This window comes from Streptopelia decaocto, assembly GCF_964273445.1.
Source record: "Streptopelia decaocto genome assembly, chromosome: 15".
Lineage (NCBI taxonomy): Eukaryota > Metazoa > Chordata > Aves > Columbiformes > Columbidae > Streptopelia > Streptopelia decaocto.
Window position 1 is genome coordinate 3,763,166 of NC_138670.1, and position 19,998 is coordinate 3,783,163.

Below are 19,998 nucleotides of genomic sequence, written 5' to 3' on the forward strand. Positions count from 1 at the left end.
TGTCACGGGCGTTAAGAGCAGGACATAGCCTTGGATTTACCTTAATTAGCCTGTGTAATTAAACTACCAAACACCTCACGGCTCTCAGCGTGGCTGCTGGTGAGATGCCCATGTGGGTCTTGTCTCCCTGGTCTCAGGCACCCAAGGAAGGGTTCTCCAGGTCCCAAGCAGTTATATCGGTATAAACCTGGAGTTATTTAACAATTATAGAGATGTGTTTGAGATTAACTGACAGAAGGAGCAAACCTGAACATCCCACAGTAAAAAGGATGAGTTCGGAAGCAGCGGATGCATCCCAGAAAGCTTCATAATTCAACCGTCAAATTTATTTTTTTTTTTATTTGGGGTGGGGGGAGTTTTGCTGCTTGCAAGCAGAACATGAGTCAATGATGAAGGAGATTCGTATTATTTTTAATCCCTCAGAAGCCACAATCTACATTAACCTTCAACCTCCAAGTGGAGAGAAATAGTGGTTGGGAAAAAAAAAAAGGCCAGGCAGATTTTTCCTCAGCGGCATCCAGGAAAAAAAAAAAAAAAAAAAAAAAAAGGTATTTTATTCTAAAATTATCAACAGGTATTTTCCATCGAAATTAGCTGGGGGAGACAGGGAATAAATGAGGTGAAACCCGGTTTGAGGAGAGGGGGGAGGCGGGAAGGCAGCGACACTCGGGCCGCTCCTGAGGACGCGTCCGCCTTTCTCCTGACAGGGGCCGGCGGCCGCGGCCCCCCCGCCGCCCCGCGCGGGCACCGCCGGTTTAATGAGAACTTGTGCCAAAACTTTCCGAAGTTAATTAAAACACCCCCCTTTCCGCCCCCCCCCCCCCCCCGCCGCCGCCCGCCCTCCCCTCCCCTCCCCGCCCGGCTCCTCTCCCGGCGGCGTCCCCGAGGGGAGCTCCATTGTCTGGGAGGGGATGGCCGCGGCGCCCCCCGCCGCGCCCCCTCCGCGCTCCCTCCGCGCCGAGGTGCGCGGGGAGCCGGGCGGCCGCGCCGGGTGGCTGCTGCCTCGTCTCCCCCAAAGTTTTTGGATCCGCGTCTCCTCATGATGTATGGATGATATATTGCATTGTGGGTGTCAATATAACTGACGGCCATATTTGCCGGTGCTGCTACTGCTGTAAACAACCCAAAGTGTCTGGGAGACACGGAGACGCTTCACTGAATTTCAGGACGCTTCTCCTCCTCCCGCTGGCCATGTCTCTGGGAATGTCTTACAAGCCCAACTTGAACGCCCACATCCCCGGGACTCCGCTCAACCCGGGTAAGTCCGCGGCGGCAACTGGGTGGCAAGTGTGGGAGGCGAGCGGCGGGGCGCGGGGGCGCCGCACCGGCACCGGGGGGGAAGCCCCGGACTCGAGTTCTTTGCCCAGTCCGGGTATGGCGGGGCAGCGGCTCCGCGCCGGCTCCGCGCCGGCTCCGCGCCGCCATTACCAGCGCCCGCCCGCTGCCGCCGCTGCCCCCTCCGCGCCCCCTCCGCGGGGGCGCCGCGCCCGCCAGGCTCGGCCCCGCGCTGCCGCCGCCACCGCTCCGGGGCTCCGGCCGCCGGGTTTCCTCCATGCTCGGCTCCCCGGGGCGGCTGATTGATCTGGATCAGGAATATTCCGCCGGCGCCTCAGCGAGGACCGCTGCTGGCGGGACGCCGCAAGTGCCGCTCGCCCCGCGCCTCGCCTCACGCGTGCGGCCGCCGAGCCGCTCTCCTCGGCCGGAGGGGCCGCCCCGGGGCCGCTCTCCCCGGCCGGAGGGGCCGCCCGCGCCCCCGGCCCCGCGCCCTCCGCCGCCGGGGGCCGCCAGCAGCGCCTCGGGGGGCCCTGGGTCCCCGCTCCCCCCTCCGAGGCTCCGCGGAGCAGCCGGGGCGGACGAGCTCTGCTCGCTCGAGGTTTTTTGGGAAGAGAGAGCAGCAGCCGCTCTGTATTTCTTACAAAAGCCCTTCTTAAAAATTATTCCTCTTCCTTAGATGCGTAGTCTTTCCAACTTTCCTCTCTAAAAAGTTTCCTTGATGGCATTAACTTTTTTTTTTTCCCCCCCTACTACATTCCCCTCTTTTTTTTTTTTATTTTTGTTTTCCCCTCCCCAATTTCCGAAGGTAACAGCAGGCAGGTATTTTTTCTGGTGCTGTAGAAGTGAGTCCCCGTGGCGGGGAGCGTGTGCAGGTCGGTGCAGCCCGAACAAAGCCGCAGCAGCAGTTGCTTCGCTGTGGGATATTTCGAGGGGTTCTCGCCAATCTGTGCGCGTCGGCTGGTATTAAACAGAACCAAAATGGAGAAGTTGGTGCTGACTTCAATAATATTCCCGTCTCCCCCGCAGCCCCAGCCTGCAGGGCTGGCATCAGACCATCCGCAGCCAGAAATCAGGCTGATTATTTATTTTTTTTTATTTTTTTTCTTGAGAAGGGAAAGTTTTGCAGTTGTGTTTAGGAGGGAGGGAAATCGTGCCTCGGTGATTTTTACAGCGCCGTTGGTAGTTGTAATCCTGGGAGATTGATGAACGAAAGGGATCAAGGAGATGCACCCCTATTCTAGCTACCGGGAGAGCAGCAATCTTATTTTACTGCAAGGAATCGTCAGCAGCTGGTGGATGAACCGAGGTCCCTCTGCCTCAGACACTTGGATCCGGCGTGGAGCTGAGCTCGGTGGGGCTGTGAGCTCCTGTATGAGCCTGGGGGGTGCGTGGGGAGCACCGCGGGCCCCCGATACTCTGCAAAGGGCTCAGGAAGCAGGGGATGTGCTGAGGATTTTTTTGACAAAAAGCAGAAGTGTCACCGGAGGGAAAAAAAAAAAAGAAACAAAGCCCAGCAAGGGAAACCGTTCTCCTGTTGGCTCCCACGAGAACCTGTGCCTTGCTCTCCGGAACAGCCGTAAAATCGTAGGGAAAACAAAGGTGGTATTTTGTGATGGTGGGTGAGGGGTGGGGATTAGGTCGTGCTATGGGGGGTTCCGAGCCTGGCTGCACAAGCCCGGCTCAGAGCTGCCGCTGACAATGCGAGCCGAGCGGTGAAGTTTCTGCCTCCGCTCCTCTCGCTGCCGTGTCGGTGTGCTTGCGAACGCTCCGGCTACCATCAGGGCTTTAGATTTTTTAATGCAGTTTTATATTTCCCTCCCTCCCCCCCCCCCCCTTTTTTTTTTTTACTCTCCTCGTAATGGCAAGTTAGCAGCAGTTTGCTGTCATGCTGGAACTATTCCTGTCTAAGTTGTCCTCTCTTCTGAGTTCGGATCGTCCTCAACACCCCCAGAATCTTTTCAATGAAAGAACGTCCTCCTCTGAATCCAAAATGGGCTCTCTCTTCCCTCCCTGTCTTCTGCCATTATCCTCACGCACCAGCTCTTCCTCTAGCTAGTGGTATTGCCAGCACCGTGGCCTAAGGCCAAGGGAGTTAGACAAAGCCGTCCTTGCAGTTGCACGTATCGTATTCAGAGTGATATGACTGCAAATGGCCCCCTCCTTTCTGGAGCTTAATTCTCTATTGTGCTTAAATTAAATGCCCCCCCCACCCCAGCAAGGAGGAGAAATCTGAGGTTTGCTTCCAAACCTGGGGTGAAGGACCCCCCCGCCCCGTCCTGCAGAGGAGGAGAAAACAGGAAATCTGTCCCTTTTGGCCTGAAATCAGCCCTGCAGAAAAACCTCTCTGTATGAATGCTGAATATGTTGGTCTCGGCCGACGGAGGGCTCCGGCCAGCTGTGGATCTCACAGGGATTCTGCTCGGGGAGGTAACGCTGCTTCCCTGCAGTGCAGGGCTTCTGGTGCAGGAGTGTTTGGAAAGGCAGTGTCGACTCAGCTCCCGGAGCTGCATCCTCGCTGCAGAGCCAACTCCTTTCAAGTTCAGGCTGAGAGTGGCCACTCTGCAAAATCGTGTTTAAACTGCGCTCAGCAAGTGGCTCGGTGGGATGAAGCAGTTGTGGTTGGTGGGTGAATGTGCTCTGTTCTTGCACAGGAGCATTTTTGGGGACTCAGAGACCTGGACTGAAGGCCTGAGGGGGAGGAAATATGGGGAGGGAACCTCCGTGGGTTTTTGGCAGATCCGGGGATGGCTGTGGGTGAGGGAAACGCAGCTGCTCCACGAGTGACTCAGGATGCTGGAGGCACCCGGGTGCCGGCTCCTCTGCCTTGCACCAGGCTGGGGGAAGGAGAACCTGTTGTCACAGCAGAAATTTGATGCCTGTTCCTCTTCCCCATTGCCCAGGTCAGTGGAGACGCTTGGCCCAGGGTGTCTGCAACCAGACTTGCAGGGTTTTATCTGAATCATCTGCCACCTTCCCGGAGAGCCTGTGCTCTGGGAATGGGGCGCCTGTGTGTGCCCCCCCATGCCGTCAGTGCCAGACTGTGCTTGGGGAGCCCTGTTTCCTGCACAAGCATCTTCTGTGCCTGGGCGATACAAAGGGCCCTGCGATGCTGTGGCTCTACCTGCCCAGCCTCACCTGAGCCTGCAGTGTCCCAGGGGAACCTCCGTTACCCTTTCGAACGGCCGTGTTTTGTTTGGTTTGTATTCTCTTGCTTATTGTACTGAATCCTGCAAAGTAGTTTCCTCCTCATCTGTGTTGTGTTTCATGTTGTTTAATCCTGTTTCTCTGTAAGAGAGCCAGCTGCTGAGCTGAGGTGAAGGAGAGCATCTCCACTGACTTCAGTGGAGCCAGGGTGATTTACACCAGCTGTGAACTGGTCTGTAGTTTGTCTTTCCCGTTGTTTCCATGTGTTTTCTGGCTCTGTGGATATTTTCCAGCATTCCTATTTTGTTCGGAGTATGCACAGGTTAGAGGAAAGTAGTTTTAAGATACAGAAGCCAGCAGAAGGAGCTTGGGCTTTTCCTTTGGTTTTATTCTAATTCTTGCAGACATGTCAGGTTTCAAGACAAAATGCTGTTCCTGTAATAAAGCTTAAAAACTGTTGTATGTAGGATCTGAAAAACCAAATTCCAGCGGGCTGTGACAAGGGAAGGAGCTGTGTCTTGGCTGAACATGAACAAGCGGTGACGTGTACGGCAGGTTCTGCGGTAGCTGAGCACCAGCCGGGCTGTCAGTGCACCTGCCGCACCTCACACCGGGTGTTTCTTGGTGAAAAGTGCAGATTCTCACTGAGAGGTGAAAGAAAAAGAATATCCCCAACTGGGGCTGGAGCTTGCAGCTGGAAAGACCGATTTTATTCAGTCCTGAGGAATTATACCGGACACATTAGGCCATTCCTTATATTATTAAGACTGCAGTGCAGACTTGTATGAGCAACTGGCTGGCATGTCACCCTTTACAGAGACAGCTTCTTTTTGATATTGTTCATATTGAGAGGTGGTTTTTGGAGTGGGAGTACTGGAAAGAATACTGTTTGTAGGCAGAGCGGAGAGCAAAGTGTTCGTGCCTTAGCAGAGGGGATAATTTCTAGGAAATAGACTCCCCCCTCCCATTCAAACTGAAATTTGCTGGTTCCCTGATCTCTTGAAGTCCACGTGAAGTTGAAAATGATGTGAAGAGAAGCACGCTAAGCATGTTTCAGAATTAACAATTTTCAAGTGGACTTGTGTGGACATTGAGAAACCCGGCAGTTTTGGCTTTCTCTGCCTGAGTGCAATGGTTTGGTTTGCACAAGCAGCAAATCTCAGCGTCCCCACCTGTCACACGTTGGGTGAATCGCAGGGTGGTTTGGGTTCATGATAACTTGATTCTTTTTGGATAAAAGTAAACCAGGAGCTCTGCTCCACTTGTGCACCGCTAATGCTCCATCCCTTAATGGGAACACAAGGGTCCACACCAAAGGCTGGACCGCTTTGAGCCATACCCACGGTACAGACACTTAATCCAGGGCACCAGACTAAAATCTAGTCTTAAGTCACTCACCCTGACTACATGTGCTATACATGTACGAGGCGCTTTCATGTCTTGATCCTTTCCTGTTGTGCCAAATAACTTGGTAGTGTAGAAACAGGCCGTATCTTCAGCTAGAAAAGGAGAATGGTGGGCAGGCTAAGTGACTGCCTTTTGTTTTTGTGATTTGGGAAAATTAAAAAGAAAATAAAGGCAGGGGGGTAAGAAGAGGAGACATAAAACATGCCCGTTACCCACATGGAAAGATTAAACAGAATGAGAGTACTAGAGGAAAGGCCCAGAGTGTGACAGATCAAAAGAGCAAGGCCTCTGGCTGTTACGATAAAGAATGTCCTACTTCTTGAGAACATACTTGTGTGTGCGTGCGCACTGGATTTTTTAAAAAGGAAATAGTTCTATTCAAAGAAAGGTCTGTTTCTACCACAAGGGCTGCTTAAGGGGAAAAGAGTGGGTGAAAATACAACTTTCACAGGCAGCGCTATAAGGAATGTTTTGTGCAAATGAGAACGGGGTCCATTATTTTACATTAAAAAATTTATTGGAGGGTTGGGGGAAGTGGGGGGTGTCTGGTTTTGCTCTGAGTTGGAAACTCCTGTAGTTCAGCCGGTGGCTTGGCTGTGTGGTAGATGTACTTGCGTAGATGTGGTGTCCTATGGATGGCAAGGAATTCTTGTTGAACTTCAGCTGAAGTGCGTAGAGGGCTAAGGAATCGAATATTCTTGTAGTCAGCCAAAACAAGCTGTGTTCAAATCCTCGCTGCAGAAATGGCTGTGCTAGTCGAAGATGTCACCTCTCCCCTGCGCTGAAGACACTTTCCTCGCAAGGTACGTTGGCAGAGCAGCTTACGTGAGCATTTCTTATGTGTTTTGTTGCAAAGTTGTCTGGTTTAGGACAGAAGTTGTTACACCCTATCAGGTAAAATATTCCAGCCTGGTTGTCTCATAGCGCACGCCATCAGGAGTCAGAGCGCTGTCGTCTGGAGCAGATGAGGGACGCCCTCCAGCTGTGGCAGAGGCAGCAACCTCCGGCACCAGGCTCCGTGTGAAGAGGTGACGCCTGACAGACACCTCAACGGCAACAGCCTTTATGCTGCAAACAACGTCAGCTTGAAGGGACTGTGAAATAGAGGCAGGAGCGGTGAGATTCCTCCGAAAATACAGACATCTCTTCTTACACGCCCTCATGTTCATGTGTAGAAAGAGTTTGTAAAATGGCAGGAGTTTACCTGTGCAGTTTCATAGGACCCTACAAGGTACAGGGTGGTAAAGAAACACAAATCCAATGGGGTTGGCCCTTGGCTTGTCTAAGTTCTACTTGAGTAACTCATTGAGTTGAGTAACTACTCCTGATTTTATTTGGAGTAGATGAGGGCGGCAGTGGAGCTGTGTGGATGCTGTGGGTCGGTGAGGTGCACAGGAACCTGCCTTCCCAGTTATTTTTCCAGCAAGCAGCAGCAATAAAATTAAGGATTAAAACTTAGACCAGCAAACTGGTATCACTGCTCAGGCTTGGAGTTGTAGCAAAGGAGCCAGAGGGATCCCTACAATTCCATCAGAAATTAATGGGAAGATTCCTGGTCAGTGGGAGTTTAGGCAAACAAAGATTGATTCGCAATCCTTTGTCTCCCTGGGTGTTAATTCGAGCTTGGAGAGACCGTTGGAAGGAAGAGATTTTGACACAAAGGTTTAATTTCTGTTGGCCGTGCTGTTAGACACCCCCTCCCACCCCCCTTAATAAAGCTTAATATTAACAAGAAAATCACTGTATTTTTGTGCGGAAAATGGTTCTGGCAGTTTTCTGTTTGAATATAGAAATAAAAGACACTGTTGGCACAAAAATAAATAGGTATATGGACGGTTTTTTGTACATTTAATTAGGAAAGTGGAGGGAGGAAAGTGTGTATATTAATTTAGGTTTCAAACAGCAGCAAGCACTAAGACAATTTGGGATGTGATACAGGGTGTCACTTAAATTCAGTACCAAGCACACTCCCTTTTCGATTCTGTCAGTCGTTACTGTCTTGTCTCCATTGTCATCTTAACGTGAGCGAGCAAACCTCAATTTAGATCCCCCCTCCTTTTTTTTCTCTCTAGCGAATACCTGATCATCACACTGATTTTTGAGTGGGTATTGACTGTGAGACTTGCTGCCCTAATTTTTCTTGCTAAGTGTAATAGCAATAGGTAGTGATATATATATATATTTAATAATCTGAAATATACAGGACGTTCAGACATCCAGATGTATTTTGGGTTAATTGAGTAATAGTCATCTAAGACCCAGGGCTTCTCCTTGAGATTAACATACAAAGTGATAGGTCAAAAAGCTCAAGGTCCGTTACCCTGTGAGATACTAATACTCCCACAATTAATTTCATGATTGCATCATCTTAAATTGAGGTGAAATGAAGTATTTTTCATTTTATTCCCCCCTCCAGCAGAGTTTGACTGGCACAACTTCTGACACGAGTGCACTGAGGCTGGTACCGCGGCCAAGTCAAATCCTTTTCTTTGTTCTCCGGGCCTGCCGCTGCTGATAAAGTGGTCGGCGCATGGCATTATGTCTTATTACATTTTTGATGCAGACTGCAAAGAAACGGGTAAACTCACCATGGTTACCGCGATCTGTCACTTGGCAGGGCACGCCGCACTCTGCAATGGCCTCTAGTGTCTGCAGCGCAGCTCTGCCTGTGACAACGCGGCACCTCTGCTGCCGATTCACCGCAGGAGCGACGCTCCCGCTCCGGCCGCAGGTTCTGCTCGCTCCGAGTTGCCTCCTGAAAGTTCTGGTTTGTTTCGGTTGTTCGGTGTCGAGGTGGTCGCTGCTGGATTCGCACTCCGGTGCTGAGACCAAGCCCTGACCAGCTTCACATCTGTGAAACTTTCCTGCTCGGGCCCTTCGTGCTTTGTCTTGGCACATGGCGATTCTAGTCGGCTTTTCTTTCTTATCTAGACATACCCTGCTGTGTTATTTCGTACGGACACGTGTCATTGCTTAAGTCAACACAATCTGAAACAATCACTGAATTATCTCTGCTGTATTGTCATTAACTGATATGGTGGTGGTAAGTTGGTTTTTTGTTTGGCGTGGGCTGTGGCCCCGGTTTGCTCAGTGGGTCGGGCAGGATTTCTGAGCCTGGTCAGTGGAGTCTTTGCCTTAATTCTGGACCCGTTTGGAGCTCCCGGGTCTTGTTGTGTGCCTGCTTGCAGCAACAGTTCACAAACAAGTCATTGCAGGATGGGTCTTTTGTTTTATTGCACATAAGGAAACAGCGCTTAAGTCTTTTTCTGCTTAATTGAGGTAATTAAACCTTCTTACCTGGCAGTACAAGGGGCTTATTAATGTTTTTGAAGCATTTTGAAGTCCTTGGAGGAAAGATGCAGTTTGCTGTTGTGTCATGTTTGAGAACTGTTGAGATTCAGTCGTCTGGACTTGAAATATTGACTGAGTTGTACATGCAGAAATGTAACAATTGTGCATGTCTTCTGAGCTGATAAGGTGAAGAGCTGATGGTGAGAACAGCCGGCAGCTGTGGTGTTTCTCACAGTGCTGTGCTCCCTGCCTGTGCTGTTTAGGTTTTGGGGGTTTTACTATATTTTAGCAAAATGTGACAGTTAGTTCCATGTGAAACCTTAGCAGTGGAAATGCAGATTGTAATGCCATAACATTTAGCAGCTTAGTTAAAGACAAAGAGGAACCTTGCTGCCTTTTTTATTTTTAAGGTGACATAGTGACCAGACTAATTGACCTTTTTTTTTAGGTTTTCGCATTTGGTTAACTAGTTAAAATTAAGAACACACTCTCTTGTAATGAAGGCAACACCACAATGATACCCTGTGATTAATTCTGAAGTGGAAGGAAACTTCCCAGCTGAGGCCAAGAGCCTGTTCCACTGTGCTCAGCGCTGCTTTTTACTGCATAACTGCTGGCTCTTCTTTTTGTAGTGAGGGGAAACCATGAGTAAAGTCACTTGCAACTTTAAAACAAAGCTAGAGATTTACGTAGTTCTTAGCCCCAGTGGCTTTTAGCATCGGTATAATTTAGATTTAAATGAAGGCTGGTAAATGAGATCTGTTCCCTCACGGAGGACAGTTGGGAATTTTCAGCAAGGGAGTTTTAAGGGGGAAGATTTTTCCAGACAAGAGTCTGTCTGTGCCGGCGGGCAAAGGCGGCAGCGTCGGTGGGTGCAGCGTCGGTGGGTGCAGCGTCGGTGGGTGCAGCGTCGGTGGGTGCAGCGTCGGTGGGTGCAGCGGCACCTACTGCGGGAGCGAACAAGCTGAGCGGTGAAATGCTGCTCTGGTCCTGAGCCACAGTCCAGAGCCAGCAGGTCCTCTAGCACTGCTGTGAAACAGGCAGCAGAATTAAACCCCCTAAGAAAAATCTAAAAGTTGGGGAAGAAGTGTTTGCGATAGTTCATTTCTGTTTGTCAGTGATCACTTTAGAGTCTGCTGCTGAACTCTTGGTTGACTCAAAACCCTGTAGGTCTGCATATAATACATCATAACTTTACAAAAAGTAACCATAACCCAAAGTGGTGTTATTTTTCCTTTGGTTTACTTAAATAGAACAATCTGACTGGCTAAAAATGGTATCACACAAAGAGGAATAGTGGTAGCACTCTTTGCCTCTAATGTCATACAATGAGCAGCAGGTTTGATGTACCACAACGGACTGTTGGTAGGAATAGTGTTGGCATTGCCTGAAAATAGTACTGGGGGTAACTTGCACTGACCATGTGATGACACTTTGAGTTGCAAAATTACTTTCAGATAACTTGCGCTGAAAAAGTAAAAATAGCGCAGCACATTAGACTCATCTATGTGGAATGTATATACGCAAAAATAGGGCTCCTTAATATTTACAGTTCGTCTAGGCGGAACAACCTGTCATGTTACACTCTGTTTCACTTTTACGCAAACAATTTGCACTGATAGTGTTGCAGGCTGTGCTATTTTCAAATGTACAGCAAACCTTAGAGAAGCATTAATTGAACTGTTCTCCTCCTAGCAAATAGTGACTCTGAAATGGCATTAGTGGGCTCAGACAAAGGTGAGCAGTCACAGCTTTAGAAAAAAAAGTGATCTAAGATGTGTCCCAGTGTAACAATCTAATTAATCTTTAGATAATAACAGATTTCTTTTCTTTTCTCTCTGCAGCTGGGAGCGTTCACTCTCCCTCCACAAGCATGGCAACATCTGTGCAATATAGACAGCTTATAAATGACTACGGCCCCCCGTCTCTAGGCTATACACAAGGGATGCAGGTACAGCTCTGCTTGGTTTTCTTTAATCAGATCACTGACCCCAGGTTTGCGTGGTAGCCCGGGTTGTGGCCTGTAATCTGAGGTGTTCCTCCCTCCCACCAAGATCTGAAATCGAATCCAAATGGCAGACTGATTCATCGCACACGTCTTGGGATCAAATTAGAGAAAGCAGAGTGCTGAGTGAGATTGGTTACTAATTAACTGTTAGTCCCATCGCTTCTGAGTCACAGTGAAACATGTCTTATGTTCTCATTGTAAGGGCTCTAACATATTCTGAAATGATTTGTTAACAAATGAATATTCCTATACTGCTTTTCTCTAAAATTTAGTCTCACAAAGTACGTGTCCTATGGGGTGGTAAACATTTCCTGTGAAATGTATTTGACTTAATAGGATTTCCCTTATCATATGGGCAGTTTTGTGTATATCTGCTTTTCACTCTGCCTGCCTACCTAACATCCATAAAATATATACCTGGACATTGATAAAGGCAGAAAGAGAGTTAAATAAGCAGTTCTCAGTTTGCTTTAACTTCTCTTTCACCTGGGTCCCAGTTTTGCGGCTGCATCCTCCCAGCGCATCCTGATTTTTGAAGGGCACGTAGCATTGTGTCCGACTGTAGCAGCAACTGCAAAAAGAAAATCCTGTTTATATAATAAACCTGAAATTTTATTTTTTTAAAAAAGTGGTTTCCAGGGCTATTTCTGGTCCTTCATGAATTTCCGGTTGCTGTTTGTTGTAATTGTTGTGGTTTTAGCATTATTGAATTGAGATCAATCTACTTTTAACTACAGGGTACCAGCAGCAGTCAAGTACCGCAAAGCAAATATGCAGAACTTCTAGCTATAATAGAAGAATTAGGAAAAGAGATTAGACCTACGTACGCTGGGAGTAAAAGTGCGATGGAGAGGCTAAAAAGAGGTAATGTTTAAATTTATTTAAAAAAAAAATCATGTTCCATACACTTTGTGCACTGCCTGCTTGGACACAGCTTCATGACAACTGTTTCCTTTGAAACGTTAAACGAGGTGGATGAACAAGCAACGGAAACCTTGGGACACTCAATTCATGCTGTATTTGATAGATAAAACAGTGACCAAATGTGTTTCCTGTGCGCAAGGGGAGTTTCAGTTAGTAATTCAAACCGTATTTTAGAACCCTTAAGGTATCTAAAGGACATGTTCTTTTAGGTTCCTGCTGATTGACTTACCCCTTCAATTCCCTTTTCTCCCCAGTCTCCAAAATGCACAGCCAAGCATTGTTTACATCTTCTCACATAAGTCACCCGTCTACCTGACCCCGGAGTGTTTGGTAAAGTGCACTTTGCCTAAAGACACCTTGTGTTGTGGTAGTTCCCACTGTGGCTGGTGGAGAGAAACGCTGCAGAAAAAATAAAGTTGTCAGTGGAGGTTGTTGAGACTGAGATGTGGAACATGCACCTTCCTCCTCTCAGAGGCACCATCAGCTCTTGTCAAGTGGCTGTCACTGAGAGTCCACTGGTAAGGGACATAGAAGCTTTTAGGCCTGGCTGCCGAGGTCTCTCCAGCTTTGCTTTGTCAGCTAAAAGGGGTAATAAATGCCCTTTCCTTGCCGTGTAAAAGAAACCTCCGCATGCCCCACTGCTGACATCAGCTTGACATTGTCCTCTGCAGGGGACGTGTGAGGGTTATTTCTGAAGGAGCAGTGGGACATTCCAGTGCTCCAGCTCCTGAGATGACCCTGAAAGGCCATCGACAACAGTTGTGCTGGCAGCTCTGTCCTTTGCCAGTACAACGTAGTTTCCTCCCTTTCCTCGCTCCTTGTGCTGAGTTTGGCTCACGCATTCAACCCCTAGTAGGAATGTTATTATAACAGACTAACTTCACCACCTTGCAAATCCCCCTTACATTTACCCAAGACTACAAAGCTTTATTTAAGGCTCAACCATTATGGAAGAGCAATATATCTGCCCTGACATGCAATAAAATGACTAGTAGCTGTTCTGGGAAAGGATGCAATAAAGTCTGCTCGTGAGTGGTAAGTGGAATCTGGCCCAGCTAAAATCGATGTTGCTGGAGTCTCTTTATTGCATTGCCTGAGTCAGTATTAATAGATCATGAATGGCAATAGGCTAATGGGGACAACCGGAGAGAGACCGGCAGAGATGCAGACGCTCTCTGAACCTGGATGGCTCAGTTCGGTGGGGAAAAGTTGTTTTGCTGCTTCTCGCAGTGAGTATTTAGTTTGTTGGCTAATGTAGGTATTAAGATTCAGTGCTGCCGCTGTGACTTGCCAGTGTTGCAAAAAAAAAAAATCCCAAATAAGTACTTTTTGCTGCCATCTTTTGGTCACAAATGCACCTCTCTTTCATGTTAGGTGCCTAATGACTGCAGGAGCATGTGCGAGTGCGAGAGCAGAAATGACTGAGGGTTGTACACACGTGACTGCAGGCTCCGTGGCCATGCGGAGGTTATTCCGGAATAAAGTCCCTATCCCCAGCTCCACAGAGGCTACTGACCTCTAAAACTGGCCAAATTCCCAGTGTTCTACATGATTCAGGGTAGTTGTGCTGCATAAGCCGGGCTCCCTGCCACCAGATCGGGTCTAATGTGCTGCTTTGCGGACGTGTTTCTGCTGCACGATGCAGCTTTACTCCTGTGTGGGGACTGAACCCTCTGCAAACCTTCGCACCCAGCAAGTCCCTGCTCAGGACTCGGCGGATGGAAGGGCTGTTGCTGTGGTCTGGGCTTGCAGCCTTCTAGAAACAGAACCCATTCTCTTGAAATAGAGATTAAACCTCATCTAGTGCCTTATTGGCCTCTCTCCCCCTTGTTAAGGAGCATGACTGGGCAGAGGAATCACCTTTATCTTGTCCTGTCAGTAAAATGGAACCTCATTTGTTGTAGAAAAATCTGTCCATCTCTCATTTAAAAATCTGTCTCAAGCTCTGTTCTTTCAACAGCTCTGTGAACATGAATTTACATTTAGTTCCAGGATCAAGAATCAAGGTCCAGATTGCTGGAACTCAAGGCAACAAGACTTGTAGTGGAAAATTCCACATTATGTCTGTCAGATGAGAGTAGATATGGCAGCATTTAAAGTGGTGATGATTTACACTGGGCGCTGAGCCAGTGTTAGGAGGTAACTTTTTGCACACACCATAAAAAAATGTCTTACTCTTACAAGAGACACAACTTGTGGTTAAGCAGCATTATGAAGGCTTGAATTTTGATGCATCCTCTCAGAGAACTATCCCAAGCTATTAAGACATTCAGAGCTTTTTATTTCACTCTGCTATAGCAAAATAACTCACAGGTAGGTAAGATTTTTTGAAAAAGTTAAGTCTCTGATTTTAAATAGGCCTGCACTGCTCATTAAGATATACCCGTCACTGCAGACCTTACCACATTCTGATTCCTGGTTTGGTCGCTTTTCAATGTATAAAGCCCATTTAGGAAAGCAAACTTGTTTAGCAGCAGCTGATGTTTGGGAAGCGAGGGATTTGTCCCTTTCCTGAGACGTGCTGTGGTAGCCCTGGCAACTCGGGACAGAAATACGTGAACCTCTGAACTGTCATTGCGAGTGTGAGCCGAACGAGATGATTTCAAACGTGTCCAATTCTTTTGCAGGCATTATTCACGCTAGGGGATTAGTTCGGGAATGCCTGGCTGAGACGGAACGAAATGCAAGATCCTAGCCCACTAATTCAGCTGCAAGATTTTCCATCTCTTAATGAAGAAAAAGTAACACTTATTCCTTTTGACTCTTGAAACATTCAGACAAATTCCTTTATTTTGAATGTTCTACTTTTTTTTTTTCCTTACAAAAATGTATAGTTAGGAATGAGAAAACAACGATTTTTCAACTTGCTGAGGGTTTGCATTTTGTAAAGACGTTAAAACTCCCTAAAAGGTTTCTAAAACATGAAAACCGAACTGCATGCAGAGGAATGCTCTTTCTCTCCCAGGCTGTATTTCAGTTCTTATCCAGCCACAGGCTCATTCTGTTTCTTTTCCTTTGACTATATTCACTTAAACCCAAACTGTCAATCTTTCAAAGTTTGACATAAGCTCTAAGGATTTTTTTTGCTAACTGCAGAATAGCATGCTGTACCTTGTAGTCTGCTAAGTCACAATTTGTCATTCAGCATAGACCCTGCTTAGAAATAACCTTCCCCTTCTCTTATTTTGCCTTTTTTGTTCGTTTTGCATAAACATTTGCATGACTGTTAGTGCTTCGAAGTCCGTTTAAAGTGCATGAGTTATATGGAAAACAGGGAAACCTATTAAATAATAACAAGGTCCTGGAAAGCTAATTTCTACATTAAGGCTGGAGATTTCAGTTTAAAGTTTGCCAAAAAAAGGAAAAATCTGGATAAATTACTAAAACTGTTATTTGCATCTTTGTATGTATTTATTACTTGACGTAATAAAGCTTATTTTCATTAACAGTTTGTATTAAAACACTGCATAGTCACTTTAATCAGATTCATACTCCACGAACGAGCGCTCTCAACAGCTAAAGATTGAATCTTGATGCGGGAGGCTCGAGTTCAGGAACAGACAAGGGAAACAGACTGGAGAGTTTCCATCCACGGCACAGTCCGCACGCCATCCATCTCTGGGAAGAAGGCAGGACAGTTGCTACAAGGCTTCGTTGCTTTCAAAATTCAAACTGTGGCTTTGCTTCATGAAGCGTTTCAGTGCTGATGGGCAGAACGTGGTGGCAGCTGGGAGGGCGCCCTCCAAACACTGAAGTTCTGGTTAAGCAATTAGAGTTGTTAATGAGATTAAAACAGGGAAGTTCACGAGTGGCTCCAAAGGAAATGCAGCTGGATGTATTTGTATGAAATGGGAACCTGTCAAAATCAGTGCAGATACCAAAATGTCCAAGTTTAAGTGCAGCATAGGATAAACAGAATAAATGACTGTAATTCACTATTGTACAATCAAATGTAAATGCTAAGGAAAATGTGATATCTAGGATATCTAATACATATGGAGCTATAGATACTTGAAGAAAATACAGTGCTAAGAAGCAAAGCTAATTACTTCACAGCTTGCATGAACTGGATTCCATTGCCTTGGGAAGCAGCTTCCAACACAGGTTATCTCACTGTGATGACCCAGTTTTACCTTTGAACTGGAAGAAGAACATGGCTGACCGACCTCCGCTTGCAGGAGCGCCTTCTCCCCGATGCTCATCACCTCTCCAGATAAGATTTGTAAAGCTTCTGTTTAAACTTCATGCAGAATGGAGCAGGACAGAGCGTTTGTTCCGCTAGCAGATCTGAAGAAGACACCCAGTGACTGGTGTCTCTTCCATCAGCATGTCTGTTTACACCACCAGAACCAGCAGGTTTAAACCTGGTCACTGTGCATAAGGATTTATGGCAGCAGAGGCATTGCCTGAGTAGGGATGCAAAGTTAGAACCTTTTAGGGCTGTTCTGTACATACTGGAACTCCTATAAAATATCGTAAGGTATCACCTGGGGAGAAGATCTATTGAATTTTCTTTGTTCACAATGGTGGGAAGTCTTTAGTTCCTTTTTAACCAGATTGGTTTATCATCTTCTGAACGTGGCAGAAAAACTGATTGCTACATGTGATTAATGAGATGGTGGCGGGCAGAAGTAGGAATACAGGTCTGCTTGTATCGCTTTGGTTTTACAGTAATAGCAGGTCACTACTCAACATTTCTGTTGTGCTTGTGGAGCCCCACATCACCCGTCAGTTTGAAAACTGTTTAGATGTAATAGCAAATGTTTCCCTTAACCTGCTGGGGCAAGTCAGTATTTCACACATTTATTTCTTATCCAATTGTTGCATGTCTTTGAACTGCTTTTTCCTTTCTAGGTTTTCCTTTGCTTTCTTTTTTTTCTCTTGCTTCTTCTTCTCTAATGCTTTCTTCTCTTTAAAAACATCACTATCTTCACCTTTGTAGAAAAGGTCAACTTTTTCCTGCAGGATTTCTCTGGCTATCTTTCTGTTCTGCTCCACTGATCTCGTTTGATGACACTGAAGAAATAAAATAGGACATTTTTACTGGATCTTTAACCTGTTTATTCTCTGGCTTTTCCTTTCAGTCTGCATATTCCTGCCATTGCAGTTAAGAATCTCCCCTGCCCCCCCAGCCAAGAGCATCCTCCTACCAAGAACTGCCGGGACTTTTCTAGCCAGGTGATATATTTTGGAGAGGCTGCCTAGTAATTATTTGCTACTGTAACTTGTCAGACTTCTGCAGTAATCTTTAATTCTGTCAGTGAGCAAGACTGCTTCCATATTACCTTGGAAAGATTCTTCTGAGTTTAACTTAAGTGTGTCTTCCCCTTGTGATAAGGAAGCAAAGATTAATTTCAGAGTATTAATCCACATGAAGTATGTAAGAATAATGCTTAAAGAGAATGTACAGTGAGTATGATCAGCTTGTTAAGGAAGATATTCTGACTAACTCACAAGAGGGGTGGGAATGTGACAGTGAAGATACATCTTAGCGCAAACTACAAACCAGTTCTGCTTGTCAAAGCCAGGAAGATCAGCAATGACCCCAAGTTTATCTACTGATGGCCAAAACTGCTTCTTGCTGAGACCCTTCACAGTACTTATAAACTTTTCCTCCATTACATTTGCACTGTGAATATGCTTTCCTAGGCAAGGAGACTTGGAAGACATGATGCAATTCGTGACTGATGTCATGAAATAAAAGATAATTACCTTCACTACAATCCCAGATGGAATATGCTTCAAGACAACACAGTTGTTTGTCTTATTTGTGGCCTGACCTCCTGGGCCATCACCTCTTACAAACTGTTCTTTTAACTCTGCCTCAGTCAGCCCAAGGAGATTGGAAGATGAATTCTTCCCCGCTGCCTGACGCGAGGGCACTCTGGGCAGAGAAAACTGCTGCGTCCTCCAAATCCACCGTCTCCATGCTGGTGTTCGTACTTCTCTCAGGAAGAACGTGAAATGAAAGAAACTTGGAACATTCATACAGAAGCAAGGACAGAGTTTCTCTGGAATGAAACCTGGAACAGAAGCGGGGAACGGAGTTTACTGTGAGAATCCTTTTTTTAGGATGATCTAGTTTAGCTGCGCATCTTGAGCGATATTTTGATAGTCAGATTTATTTTCAAGGATATTTGAACTGGTTTCATAGGCACTTGCCTAGAAATACTTACCACTTCAAATGGAACTTCAGTTCTCATTGCAATTAGGTTTCTTAAAACAGTCAAGGTTATTATTTTGTTGTTGAAAGGGATCCAGAAAACAGTAAATAAATTAGAACTCCTACCAATGCTTGGAAAATACTAAAGATATCTTAAAAAATAGGAAAGAGAGCATATTTGTATCTTGCAGTGTGACCAGGGAGCCTCAGTGGATGCTCCACTTGTGCCCAGGTTGTGTTTTAGTGGCAGCAGTTCCTGCAATTCACATGTGGCCACAAGCTTGAACTACATGGAAGGGAGAGACGTGAGGCTGCAGGAATTCTCTGAGGTTGCCTTAACAGGGCTCTAAACTATCAAAATCTGCTGGAAGGAGCAGTAAATTTGTATAACGTAACTGGCCTAATAACATCTTGGCTTCCTGTGTTCGCTGGCTCAGAGTCACGGAAACTGCATAGAGGAGGTGGAGGGAAACAATCCAAAAAGAAGATCTGGGTTTTCAACTGCTTAGCGTTCTGATTTTTCCCAAGTCAAGTTACTAACAGGCAGAAAAGATTGCATGGAAACATGCGTTATCCTCATGGGTAACAAGGAATGTCAGGTTCTGCTGCTGTCAAATGCCATTCTCCAACAAGGCATTGGGTAAGCAATTAAAACAATATATGCTGTTATGCTTAAAATGTTTTATTTGATTCAGAAGAAAATACTTCAGCATGTGAAGAAGTGGCAATTAGCAATAAATATCCATAAAAGTTAAACATAATTGTTGAAATAATTTTCATAGAGCTTTTATTGGCAAGTAAAGATGTCCACTTGGTGGCACTAGTAGATAGTAACTATTTTTCTGCAAAAAACATGCAGAAAAAATGAGCAGAACTACTAGAGAGTTCAGAAATGAGCCTTTTTACTTAACAGCCGGTTTAATGTGGGCGCTACCTGTTCCAAGGGGCGTTTTTTGAAACCAAACCTGACAGCTCTGGTAAAAAGTAATGTTTGCTGTATTTCTATTACTTGATGCTGTAAAACAAGCAGAGGTACTGGACAGTTTTCTCAAGATTCAAGAAACATTGCAAAAAAGATCTTAAGATAATGGTTAAATTAAAAAAAAAGAAGAAAAAGCGCTTTGGTGATGGGATTTTAAAGCATAGCCCACAGAAGAGCTGTGTCGATCAGAACATCCATCTCCCGGTTTTTAAGCAGTTACGGAACGGCCGGCCGGAGCTGTCACTGGGAAGGACAGAGCAGCCACACTGCGCCGCACGCTCGGGATAATCAATTAAACCGTGTTTTAAAGCAACTTTCGCCGAAAACTTTGCCCAAGCAACTGCATCTGTTGGCCCACGCATCCAGGAGACCGAGCAGCAAGATTCCAGCGGAGCCGCCGGGCGCCCGGAGGGACGCGCTGCCACACGCCGGCACCGAGGCCCCGGGCAGCGGCTTCGCGGTCACCGCGCCGCGCCACCGGCCCTCCCAGGCCTGTGGCCTTCCCTCCGGGCTGAGAGACCCGGGAGGAGCCGGGGCAGCCTCCCGATGCCGCTCCCGGCCCCGCCGCCGCCTCTTACCTCAGGCGACTCGGGGCGCGCGCCACCACCCCCTCCTGCCCCGCACTGCGCAGGCGCGTACAGCTGCGCACTCCCGCACCGACCCCCGCGGTCCCGCGCACTGATGGACGCCTCTGCGCATGCGCACCAAACGGAGGAGGGCGTTACCCCCAGGCTGATTAGCACTTGGAAAGCCAATCGCTTGTGCAAGGGGCGGGCTTACGCGCGCCTCGCACCCAGTACCAAT

The 19,998-nt window shown here is 46.9% G+C and overlaps 2 protein-coding genes across 3 annotated transcripts; one reads left to right on the forward strand and one right to left on the reverse strand.

Moving 5' to 3' along the window:
* The first annotated feature begins 882 nt into the window (after positions 1-882).
* Positions 883-15,497, forward strand: CDK2AP1 (cyclin dependent kinase 2 associated protein 1). Of its 2 annotated transcripts, none has more exons than XM_082066079.1 (4): positions 883-1,258; positions 10,962-11,068; positions 11,863-11,989; positions 14,677-15,497. In XM_082066079.1, exons 1-4 carry the CDS (start codon positions 1,051-1,053, stop codon positions 14,742-14,744), a joined length of 510 nt encoding a protein of 169 aa, XP_081922205.1. In that variant the 5' UTR covers positions 883-1,050; the 3' UTR covers positions 14,745-15,497. The 2 variants fall into 2 exon arrangements, with proteins under 2 accessions (XP_081922205.1, XP_081922204.1); XM_082066078.1 differs by lacking the exon at positions 883-1,258 and adding an exon at positions 10,779-10,854.
* A 1-nt stretch (position 15,498) lies between these two features.
* MTRFR (mitochondrial translation release factor in rescue) lies at positions 15,499-19,884 on the reverse strand. The gene is made up of 3 exons (XM_082066077.1): positions 19,773-19,884; positions 17,762-18,072; positions 15,499-17,065 (listed from the first exon to the last, which is right to left on the reverse strand). The coding sequence occupies exons 2-3, from the start codon at positions 18,035-18,037 to the stop codon at positions 16,853-16,855; spliced, it is 489 nt and encodes a 162-aa protein (XP_081922203.1). The 5' UTR covers positions 18,038-18,072; positions 19,773-19,884; the 3' UTR covers positions 15,499-16,852.
* Between the last annotated feature and the right edge of the window lie 114 nt (positions 19,885-19,998).